Source organism: Scaptodrosophila lebanonensis, unplaced genomic scaffold, assembly GCF_003285725.1.
Source record: "Scaptodrosophila lebanonensis strain 11010-0011.00,11010-0021.00 unplaced genomic scaffold, SlebRS2 tig00000043-arrow-pilon, whole genome shotgun sequence".
In the NCBI taxonomy this organism is placed as follows: Eukaryota; Metazoa; Arthropoda; class Insecta; order Diptera; family Drosophilidae; genus Scaptodrosophila; species Scaptodrosophila lebanonensis.
The window spans coordinates 12,482,387-12,493,934 of NW_022060545.1; the positions used below are offsets into that span (position 1 = coordinate 12,482,387).

The window sequence follows — 11,548 nt, forward strand, 5'->3', positions numbered from 1 at the left end:
ATGCATTTTATTAATACATCTCTTAATTGTTGTATTAATTCAAACATAATTAATACGCTATATAGTTTAAAGTTTCAACTTTAAAGCTTGCGGCAGCTTTTGAAAATACCGCTACATGGCGTCTGAAGGGCTGCTTGTCTCTGCAGGCATTTACCAACACTAACTCAGTTGGAGCTTGGCGCTTTGAGTCGAGCTGCTGGAAGCTTTCAGTAACGTTCCGCTCACGGCGCAGCATCTCTAAACACAACAAAGCTGTGATTTGGCGGCCGCCACTGCTCAGTAGACGTGAAAAGCCTGCCAAGCCAAGTTGTGCGCGCGGACAACGAACTGCGAAAACTCCATGAGAGTGGAAGAGTGAAGGCACGCCAATTCATTTTGTCGGCAGCGACGCTTTGTAAACAAAAATAACTTTGCTTGTCGTTTTTGCCTTGCGGTGGTGGCTAACAACCCCCCAAAACACGAACACACACACGCACACATTACAACAACAACTACATACAAAGTTGCTGACTGCGACCCCCAACCAGGCACAGCAAGGGCAACCCAACAACCGAAGTGTATACTCGTATGTGCATTTGTGTTTGTATTTGTAAAGTTTCGGGGGTGCAGACAGACGGCAAATAAAAACAAGCTGCGAAATTTTCATACTCGTACAAATGTCTATCAAAATTGTATAAAACTAAAAGTGAAAACACAAATAATAAAATAAAAGTGAAAACAAAAAATCAAAATGAGCGACGCAAGTGGCAGCGGCCATGGTGGCTATCAAAAGTTACCGCCCGGCTGGGATTGCAAATATGATCAAGCAACTGGGAACTGGTAAGACCACCTGAAAAAAGCGCAATAAATAAATATGTATGTGTGCAATAATAAAATAAAAGTGGCATTACGTTAAATTAGAATGCTATTGTACTCGTATTCGAGGGCTATACATTTTTTCATTTAGAGAACTTTGAAGTGGCGCTCAACTGTACGAGGGAGCTGAAAATTGATTGTGGCGGCGGCTTTCAGGCCCCCTTAGGCAGAGTTTTTAATTTGTGGCATAGTAAGGAGGGATGTTTAACGTCTGCTTCCTATTTGTACATATGTATGTATGTGTGAACATATTCCATTTTAATCTTTTATGCTTCACTCAATGCTTTGAAATGTTTGGGGTTTTCGAACTAGTTAAAGGACCAAGCAAGGGTGAATGCGAAAATTATAACAATAATAATAATGTACAATAATCCGTTTCGACGCGTATAAACTTATATATGCATTATTATTTCAATAATAAACTTTATAAGCTTGTGAGGACACAATTATTAGAATTCACATTTTTCTCTGATTTGCAAGTACAAATACATCGTCATACATATTTCTCAATTTATTTTAGATGAACCGTTCCATAAATTATTGGCTGTACATACCTGGACGAGACAAAATAAGTCTGTCTACTTTCGAAATCTAAGCTGGCAATCTTACAAGTTACTCGTGACTATAACTTTCTACATATACATATGTAGCTATAACTTTCTACATCTAGAACTTACTCAACATACACTTCACCTTTCTCTCGTTGTTGTTAAACACTAGAATTATGCAAGTTCAAAATATGTGGTGTTGAGTTCCACCATGGAATTAGTAATATTCTTACGTTTTGCGGAAACGTTTTGACTGCCATTTCACTTTTCAAGGAAATAGATACAATTTTCGAAATGAAAATTTTGTTCAAATTCTCAATAAAATGCATACATATGTATATATTTCATTCCTTACCTAAGACTTCTTTTAAGAGCTGCTCCTATTATTGTGGAAATGAAAGGTTTTTTGTTTAGCTACTCATATACATATGTACATACATAGTTACTGGAATATTTAGTCGACATTAATTCAAACTCACAAAAATCCAATTTCGGAAAGAAGTTATTTTTTTTATATATATATTTTTTTAATGTACAACTTTTTTTATACTGTTATTAAATTAAACTAATTAAAAATACAAATACAGCTTAAACTAGGAGTTTAGTGAAAGAAGTTATGGCTTTTCATTATGATATGTGGAAGACCTATTGGTCCTAATGTAGAATCTTTTGTTAACAAATGTGCACACAAACCTACAATTTGTCTCTTTAGCTTTGCAAATTATTGTGGTATCACATTCTTGACTTACTTAACTGCTTTTAGATATAATTTGGCATATAATCTGAAATTATTTAGCACTAACTCACTGGCACTCATCTGTCCGTCCATTGGCCCATTTGTGGTCATAAATTGTGTCACTTCCGTGTCACAACAAGTCAACGACATGCCCTGTTGCCTGTTGTCTCCTAACCCGACCCACTACCAGGCCCACACTCAAGCGCTTTTCTACTTCACAGAGAGTGGGTGAGTGAGTGAGTGTGTGAGGATGTGTGTAGAAGTGGGTGTGTGCCTGTGTGGGTGAGCAGATGGCGCGATATGTGCGGCACATTTGGCGCGCTTGTGCCTGCAATTAAGCAAACGAAGCCGCCAACGACGACTGTCATACGTTAATTCAAGTGGCCACTCAGGCCAGCTAGGAGCACAATCAGTGCCAAGACCTACTCATCGTCGACGTCGTCCTCATCGTTGTCGTCGTCGTCCTAGTCGTCATCATAGTCATCATCCACATCGTCAGCTGTGAGTTGCTTGGGCAATTGACAGACAAATGTTATGTTGACGGCAGCTGTTTGTGCCTTTGGCAGCTACTTAGCACGTGTCGCTATTTAGGGCCTATGGTTTACCCTTTTTGCCTTTCCTTGGGACAGACACCTGTCAAAGCCTGCAGCTTGGAGCGCGCTCTACATTTGAAAGACTGCAAATTTCCCAAAAGTGCGATACGTACGTACATATATTGGGCATAAAAATCAACCACCAACGGATGCAAAGCCGGCAAAGGCACTCGGCACTCGAAGGCCGGCCAAGTAGCCGGCTCACATACATGAGAGTGTGTGAGAGACAGTCAGAGAACCCCACTTTTCGATTGAGCTTTCAACTATGGGCATTTTATGGCCTTTGATTTGAACATTTATAGCTTTATGTCCGTCCAGCGTGCACGTGACTGACTTACCCTCATGTTGTTGCAGCTATTACATAAACTATCTGACAAAGGCCATGCAGCTGGAGGATCCGCGAGGGCGCTACAAACAGTTGCAAAACGAACGCTGCTCTACAGAGTCGATTGCCCTCCAGGTGAGTTGCTCCCAACACAGAATGCAACTGTGCATTATTGATTTTCTTAAAAGCTGACTCTAATGACATTGGCCCTGCCGCCTATTTATAGCACATGGTCACACAGCAGCACCACCAGCAACAACAACAATCGCATCCACAGCCGCAGCCGCAGCCCTCGTCATACGGCAACTCCCCCTATCACGTCTATCCTAGCAACAACTTGACAGCCGTGCGCGCCTTTCAGGAGCGGAATCAACTGCCCCCCAGCTTGCACAACATATCATCGAGTCCACTCTTGTCAACCTCGTCGCGTGGACATTTGGTAAGTAAGGGAGAATACGTTGCAATTTAATTCAATGTTACACGTTTTTAAAAATACTGTCATCCTTTTTATTAGAAGCGATTCCATTTCGCTGAAATTGAAATGAAAACATTGCAAACAAAAATTGTATACAGAATTTCTTTAGGGAAAACAAATATGCAATACCTAAGCTCTTTATTTAAAGTGAAAAGTTAAAAGCGATTCAATATCACTTTTGCAGAGAATAGTCATCATAGTTGATGGCCTTAATAAAGAAATATTAAACTCTTGTGCAGAAAAGAGAATTCGCCTTCCCTATCTTTTAAACCGTTGCAAAAATCTTTGTTGCTTTATGTAAGCAACCATAAAGACAAAGAGGGCAATAGCATTTTTACACCATAAAGAAAAACTCAACTTTTATGTGGAAGAACCCTGAACTAATTAGAACCCTATCTCTTAGTTAAAGGTCGTTTTAAAAATTGTACCTGTTTCTTCGAAATCAGACAAAAAGTATAGAAGAATAATAACCTACATTCTGGTCACGCAACGTACGGTTTCCATATTCTGAGTCCGGATTTAGTATCTCTCAGACTACAGAAGATCATCTGTTCCCTGCTCTGGACTGGCAATCAAATTTCCCCCCACTGGGTTGGAACTTTTTCTTTTTCCCCTTCTGCCTCTTAAGTAGAATTTAGTTTTCCTATACTTACTATTTTTTTAGTTTGTTAGCTCTATAATGTCTCTGAGTGAGTTTTATAAATCCTTTATGTAAAGACAAAGACAATAAGAAAAGTAGAAAAATAAATAAGAACAAATAGATGTGGACAGTTTCCGTTTATCGTAGCAGAATGCATTATCTGGAATTAAGGTATTCTTTACAAAAGAATAAATTCATTGAAATTTTACATTTTTATACTCTGTACATGAAATGTACAAGAGTATATTAAGTTTGCGGGAGCTGAAAAATGTAACAGGCAGAAGGAGGCGTGGCAGACCCCACAAAGTATATATATTCTTGATCAGCATGACGAGACGAGTCGATCTAGCCCTGTCTGTCTGTCTGTCCGTCTGTCCGTCTGTCCGTCCGTATGAACACCTAGATCTCAGAGACTATAAGAGATAGAGACACCAAATTTTGCACGAAGATGCGTTATGTGTGTATTCTATACGAGTTTGTTTTATTTTTTTGATTTTCCCCCCCACTTCCCCCCTATGGGGGTTTTCCCGATTTTCCATTCGTATAATCGCCTATATCTCGGAGACTATAAGACCTAGGAACACCAAATTTTAGTCCCAGATGCCTTATGTGAATACGCAGAAAATGTATATTTTGGAATTCCCCTCCCTCCCCCCACTACCCCGCAAATCGTAACTCCCGTAATTCTTGGAATTTCGAACTAAAATTTTGGAAATACCCCCAGTTAGTTATTATGTGTCCGTATGCCAAATTTCATTATGATAGACCGATTTAACAAGAAGTTATAGCCATAAATATATTTGCTGATGCAGCGCTGCTGCAGCGCTGCTCAAGCGCTGCCCGCGGCTGTTGTTGATGTTGCTGTTTGGTTGACTGCGAAAATGCTTACACAGACACGAATAGATGCGCATAGGCATACATACACTCACACAGACGCAATTGCTATGTAAATGTGCAATTATACACCCTTTACGTGAGTTCGAATACCGAGAGAGGTAAAATCGATCAAATTTTTTTTTTTATTTTCTTAATTTTTTTTATTTTCTATAATTATTGTAAACATATGTACAGAGTATTTCAAAGTCGGGACACCCGACTTTAGCTTTTTTACTTGTTGTTTCAGGAGATGTCCTCGCCTCTGCCCTTTCAGCGGGCGCGAATGGGCAACATGTCGCGTCGCTCCACCATACAGGAGACTTCGTTCACAAACCAGATCGACACAGATGCCGTGGTTACCAAAATCCAAAATATGTTCCCCACTGCCGGAGAGAATCACATACGATTGCTGCTGAAGCGGTAGGTTTATAGCATTATTTCGACATCACTATCCATCTACACAAGCAAAGTCAAAGTTAATTGCCACTATCGCTAATACTTGTAATATATTTCTATTTTCTCACACGCTGCCGCTTAATGCACACACTTGCAACCCGAACTCCTCACAAACACACACACACACACACACACACCTACGAACACACTAACATATTAATATAATCGCAAACTAATTAACACTTTGACCCGCAACGCCCAACTCGCGCCCTCTCAGCTACTACAACCGCGAGGCCGTCGTCATCAGCGCTTTACAGGTCGAAAAACATCCCGTTACCATGCCCGGCCCATATGTGACGCCCCCCGCCCAACGGCATCTGTTTCACAGCAATTCTGCTTTCTACATGACCCCACCGGCGCGTCGTCTGGACATCGGCGCTAGCCGGGGTGCCCTGAGCAGCACCTCAAGGACGGCCAGTCCCTTGCCAGGCGGCCGTTTCGGTAGTCTCATGAGCATGCAAAGCGGTGGCCCTGGTGTCATTTGCATTGGGGGGGTTGGTCCCGGTACGGGTGCCGGTGTGCCGCTCTTACAGGGCTCCCCGCAACTGCAGTGGCGGAGCTCACCCAAGCCCCACTCGTCGCCGAAAATGAAATTAAGGTTCGACAATTTGTTGTTGAGAAAAGTCAAGCCCGTAAAACCCATTTTATTTTACTTTTAAGTTTGTGGGATACCATACAGAGCAGGAACTGCTAACCTCCCATATTTTAAAAATATTCTTATGCCTACATTCTACAAATTCAAAATTCTATAGATTCAATAATTATACTAATTAATTGCTCTATCATAAAGTTCCAGAGACGTTATCCTTTGCTGAAATATTTCAAACATTTCTTGGAGAACAACATTTTAAATTAATTAAGGGGGGAAATACGAAACTATACTACTATTCTGTAAATGGTTTTTTTTTAATGTGAACGAATAGAAGTTCAAATAATTATCTGTATGTTATCAGGGAAATTCATATTATAATACTATTCGACTTAGCAAGTACCGCCTATATAGCTTAAAGCTTAAAACAAATTATATGTAGCTCTGTGAAGTTTTTTCTGTTCCTTGATTAATGTATGTTTTGGGCCAAGTACATTTTCTTCATGCCTTATTTTGTTTACAAAGTTTTCCGAATTACCCATTTCCAGCGTTAGCAATTTTATTATAAATATGTATGCTATTACACCCAGTAATAATTATTATAAAGCCATGTACAAATATACTGAGCTACGATGATCTCTCTTATGCCTTAGATACATGAAAAATATATTTCCCAAAGCTGATGAAATGTTGCTTTTGGACATTTTGGCCAATGCGGATAATAATGTGCAATTCGCCTCGGAAAAGTTGATATCCCTAGGCTATGCTAAGCGTGATGTGCAGCCGCATAAGCCCAATAATCGACCACCACAACTGGATGGGGGTCAAGAGGCGGGCAATACAGAAGGAGTGCAGCACATTCCACTACGACCCAAGGAGTACACACCGGAAGAGAAGACAGCTAGTAAGTAGATCTACTGAAGATAATAATGGCAACATTTTTCTAAATTTACGATGCCTGCAACCATAATCAATAATAGGCTGTTTATGGTCTGTAGGCGGGCGGATGAAGTATGTACGGAAATAGGTCTGTAGTGCGTTCAAAAATTGTATATAAATCTTGATCTGAATAATCAAGTCAATCTAGATACATATTTTGCACTCTGTTCGTCTGCGGAAAGTATAGGAGCTATTCGTAGGATCCTAAAACATAGTACATATGTAGATTCCTCTAATTTCTAGAAGTGGTTTGTATTCGATGGAAGGCTTACCTTTCTGCTGAAATCTTTTTGCGACAAAAATACATCGAAATAAAAAATATCAAAATTATATGGTTACTCGTAGACATAGAACTCTTCCCATGCGATGGATCGGTAGTAACTTCAAATACTCTTTTTAACCGTGTTGGATTTTCTAATATTAACAATCTTTTTATTCAAATACATAGAGTTATAATCGATTTCCAACTCTTTTTAGTGCAAGCACTGCTGTTGCAAAAATATCCGCAAATTGCCGAACGTATTATACTGATGGCTTTGGAATCGGTCAACTATGCTGAAGATCGCGCCACACAGATTCTACAAATTGTGCAGGATGAGGACGAGCAGCGTGCTCAGAAGCATGATGCTATTATTGCCAACGATCTATCGCTGAAGACAAAGCTGGCAACACAAGAGGAACAGGTTGATGGTCATGCCATAGGAGACAGGTGCGTGGTCCTGAATTAAACTTTGTCCCAATCCTTTCCTAGTTTACACTGTGTATATAAGAAGCCTTACCTTTACTACCACACTTAAGAATATGAAAAGTGCAATGCAACCTCCAAAAACCTCCTTCCGAAGCTGTTCCCAGATATTAATTCATCAGAGCTCTGCTATTTTTTCAAATTATCGTTTTTAATCGATTGCTATTTTCTCTGTAAACTTTTGTTGCTGCCAAAAAATAAAACAAAAAATACTTTCGTACGTTTACTTTGCGCTATGCCTGCCACGCCCACCACGCCTACCACCACCAACAACACCAAATATATAAATACACACAGCATACTGACTGTTGTACTCGAGACCCCAACGACATCGACAACAACAACAACAACGAAATCGAAGCCACCACATAAGCAACATCAGCGCCACATTCTGCCATCCATAAATGTCACCACTCCGACCACGGCCACCACACAGATCATACTTAGCCACCCCTCCCCGATGGTCGAGGATGGGGCTGGGGCTGGGGCAGGGGCAGGGTCAGAGGAGGCGATAGGAGGCGGCAAGGTCCCCAACCATGCCAATATAAATAACACCATCATGTCACCCATTTCGACTCCATCGTGCCACTCATCGACGGTCACCCACTCGTACGCCTCACCCACACAGTCACCGACCCGACGGTACGAACCACTGACCACTAAGAGCATTTTGGCACGTTCACGTTCATCGGGCGGTAGCTGCAACTCCAATAATAACTACAACAACAACAACAATATGAACAACAACAACAACTACAACATCAATGGCTACCTGCATGGCTCTAATAGCAACGCTAACAATAACAATGCTAGCTCCTATTCCTCCTATACAACAACATCAATGACGTCATCATCGCTCTCGTCGGCCAACTCGAACTCGAACTCCTCATCCATATTGAGCAAACTGAGAGCCGTTGGTAGTCGCGCGCGTGCCAAAACCGATTCACTGAAGTATGCCCGTTTCTAACCGATTTTTAACCGTTAGCGCATGTTTATCCTCCCTTGGTTTTCACTTTTTGCTTTTTTGTTTTGTTCTTTGAAGATCGTAAATTGTGATTGCAGCGCATGAAGTAGAATGAGAGAGTCCATTCTTGAGGGTATTCAGATGTCGGCTCTATTTATCATATACGAGTATATGTATATATTTTTGCAAATTCAATTTGGCATGCACTTCTTTCAAATATATTCATTTATTCCCATGTTGAACTCTACTTATACGTATATAGTATGTGTCTAGAATCTAGGTTGTAGTATTGCTCTACCATTTGAAGCCCTGTTATTAACTTTGTTTCATTTAATCCAGACATGCACAACGCACCTTGGGTTCGGATAATACGCAAAATTCCGATTCAGTCGAATTTCAATCTCTTATCGAACGCATGGCCACAATGGGACCGAATACGCAGCTGGCCAAGGGAGCTGATGAAAATCTGTTACTGTAAGTATTGCTGTGTTTTGGCTATATAAATATTTTCCCAAAAATTTATTGAATCTAATTTGGACTTTTTCATATAAATATTTCATCAAAACTTAATATTTTGAAGCAGTCAGATCATTAGAAAAGTTTTCAATTTCAATTTATTCACACTTAAAACATTATGAATTTAAAAGTGAGGTAAAGATATCTTAATGTTAAGAGTTCTGGCAGCTTAGCCTTTTCTACTTAATTATACAAAATGGAGAATTATAAAAAGTTAAACAACAATCATTTAATAAATAAATATTCCCTATTCTCTTTTATTTTACAGCGCTGACTATGTCACTTGGAACGGACCCAATACAGCACTCACGCAAAAACAGCCCGCTCGAGGTCCGGATGCCGGTCTTCTTGGGGAGCGCACCTATAAGCCCACGGGGCGGAATGCGGAGCTATGCAAGGGGGCCAAGGCGGGTCTAGCCAAGGGCAGTATCTATGCGCATGGCAACAATAAGAACAACAACATTAAATGTAACTAGATGAGGCTTCCAAACAAGCAGATGAACTCTTTAATTGCGCATCTCAGTGCCAAAACGAAAGTAGCAGAAACCAAAGTGGTCAGCCATACATACATACATACAAACATACATACATACATGCATACTATATGTATGAAATGCACCAAGAGTTATTTTTTATATGTCGTAAAACATTTTAGCTCTAGATGTCCTTTCACATACCAAGTATATATATGTATAACGTGTACACATTCCATCCAAGCTCCTAGTGTTGTTTTTTCCCCGGGCGCAAATATCGAATATTTTCGAATTAATTCTTTTTTAACGAGCGCGGCTTTTTTTAGCAATTGTGCAACTCCAAATATATTGATATTTTAAACAAAAAGAGGTAATACTTTTTTATGGGCTTAGAAAGTATCCAGAATCGTAGCATTGGCACCGAAAACGTTGATTATTTTCGAAGAAATGTTTTTCTGCAGCTGCTTTTCATTGCAGATATTGATCCAGGAATAATTAAACGTATAATTTTTGAAGAAGAAACGTAAGTTTATAAATACAATATACCAACAAGCTAACAATCAAATGAAGCTTAATGCGATCCCTCATTAGGCCCACCAGAAAAGGGTATGGATCGCATGGATGCATATTGTGCTCATGCATATTGTGTGATGGCGAAAATACTAATTAAAATTAAAAATATTGGAAAACTGCTGACTGATCAAATGCATAACCGATTTACACCAGGCGTACATATATCCACAGCAAGTAATCAACCTACAGGAAGCAAAATAACAATGTGTAAACAATTTTCTTACGAAGCCAAGATGTAAACAAACCGCTGATTACACCACTTCCTGAACCGTTAGCCAGCTGTTAATTTTGTTTATTTAGATCACCACTTTCCTTAGTGTATTTGTGGCTGTCCCTCTCGCACCTCAAGCTAATCACTAAATTTTAAATTTTTTCTTACTTGCTGCCCTGTGCTTACTATAGAAGTCAATGCAACCTTTTCGACAGAAATGAAAGCACTTGCTGAAGTTTCCTTATTACGCTTTGCATAACATTTTTAATAGACGTTGCTTTCTAAAAATGTTTTAACTAAATTGAAATTGTTATAAGCGCTAACACTTTAACTTATATATACATAGGTTGTGTGTGTCTGTGTGGGTGTATAGTACAAAATGCATTTTAGTTTATAGAGGCGTGTATTAACTAAACTTCGTCTTCATTCAAGAGCATATTTGGTATGCCATCTGTGATTGGAAACACCCGACCCGTCTCTGGACATTCCAGTTGCCCATCGAGCACGTCAATCTCAAAGAGCAGATGATGTAGTTTTTGCATTAATTGTTCATTCTCCGCTATATTTTCCGGCTGCACTGCTGGTATATCGTCTGTGAGTTCCACCTGAAAGCGACGGAGACCTTTTAAATAAGATTTACATCCGGAGTCAAAACATTACACGACCTACCACTTGTGCGGCGCTGTAAATAGCTGACCAGTCCAGCTTGGGCAGAAGTCGTTCCACAAATGTGGCATTGAATTCTGTTTCTACCACTTCCTTTTTGTTGATCTAGCATTGGAAAGGTAAACAAAATGGAACAATCAATAGCCGCATCAGGTGCATTTAGAGTTTAAGAACTTACCGTCAGTTTTAAGGGATAGCCGACCTTGACGCCTTTTATGGCCATCGAAGTGAGAAAATTGTATGTGCTTAGCTTCATTGCTGGGCAATATTTTTGGTATTTATGCTATATTGTTTTCTTTCTGTATACGGCGCACGTTTTGTTGCTGCTTCTTGCTGGTGACCAGTCACAATGCCACGCAGTCACGCAA

At 40.0% G+C, this 11,548-nt stretch overlaps 2 protein-coding genes across 5 annotated transcripts; one reads left to right on the forward strand and one right to left on the reverse strand.

Annotated features, from left to right (window-relative positions):
• Positions 1 to 319: 319 nt before the first annotated feature.
• Positions 320 to 10,097, forward strand: LOC115622429 (putative mediator of RNA polymerase II transcription subunit 26). Of its 4 annotated transcripts, XM_030516366.1 has the most exons (10): positions 320 to 819; positions 3,087 to 3,192; positions 3,284 to 3,496; positions 5,296 to 5,468; positions 5,722 to 6,102; positions 6,747 to 6,997; positions 7,510 to 7,741; positions 8,075 to 8,728; positions 9,081 to 9,215; positions 9,526 to 10,097. In XM_030516366.1, the coding sequence occupies exons 1-10, from the start codon at positions 731 to 733 to the stop codon at positions 9,731 to 9,733; spliced, it is 2,442 nt and encodes an 813-aa protein (XP_030372226.1). In that variant the 5' UTR covers positions 320 to 730; the 3' UTR covers positions 9,734 to 10,097. The 4 variants fall into 4 exon arrangements, with proteins under 4 accessions (XP_030372226.1, XP_030372227.1, XP_030372228.1 ...); XM_030516367.1 differs by lacking the exon at positions 5,722 to 6,102; XM_030516368.1 differs by lacking the exon at positions 8,075 to 8,728 and having other exon boundaries at positions 9,526 to 9,733.
• Positions 10,098 to 10,745: 648 nt separating this feature from the next.
• On the reverse strand, positions 10,746 to 11,532 carry LOC115623035 (multifunctional methyltransferase subunit TRM112-like protein). Its single transcript, XM_030517213.1, has 3 exons — positions 11,359 to 11,532; positions 11,184 to 11,285; positions 10,746 to 11,119 (listed from the first exon to the last, which is right to left on the reverse strand). The coding sequence occupies exons 1-3, from the start codon at positions 11,434 to 11,436 to the stop codon at positions 10,925 to 10,927; spliced, it is 375 nt and encodes a 124-aa protein (XP_030373073.1). The 5' UTR covers positions 11,437 to 11,532; the 3' UTR covers positions 10,746 to 10,924.
• Positions 11,533 to 11,548: the final 16 nt, after the last annotated feature.

Bases quoted from the DNA above. Each gene is read 5' to 3' on its own strand.
- LOC115623035 (XM_030517213.1), bottom strand. From the start codon at position 11,436: ATGAAGCTAAGCACATACAATTTTCTCACTTCGATGGCCATAAAAGGC. The intron at 11,286-11,358 runs GTAAGTTCTTAA...TTCCAATGCTAG, and splicing joins GCTATCCCTTAAAACTGACG to ATCAACAAAAAGGAAGTGGT. The intron at 11,120-11,183 runs GTAGGTCGTGTA...CGTCGCTTTCAG, and splicing joins TTTACAGCGCCGCACAAGTG to GTGGAACTCACAGACGATAT.
- LOC115622429 (XM_030516366.1), top strand. From the start codon at position 731: ATGAGCGACGCAAGTGGCAGCGGCCATGGTGGCTATCAAAAGTTACCG. The intron at 820-3,086 runs GTAAGACCACCT...ATGTTGTTGCAG, and splicing joins GATCAAGCAACTGGGAACTG to CTATTACATAAACTATCTGA. The intron at 9,216-9,525 runs GTAAGTATTGCT...TTTATTTTACAG, and splicing joins GCTGATGAAAATCTGTTACT to CGCTGACTATGTCACTTGGA.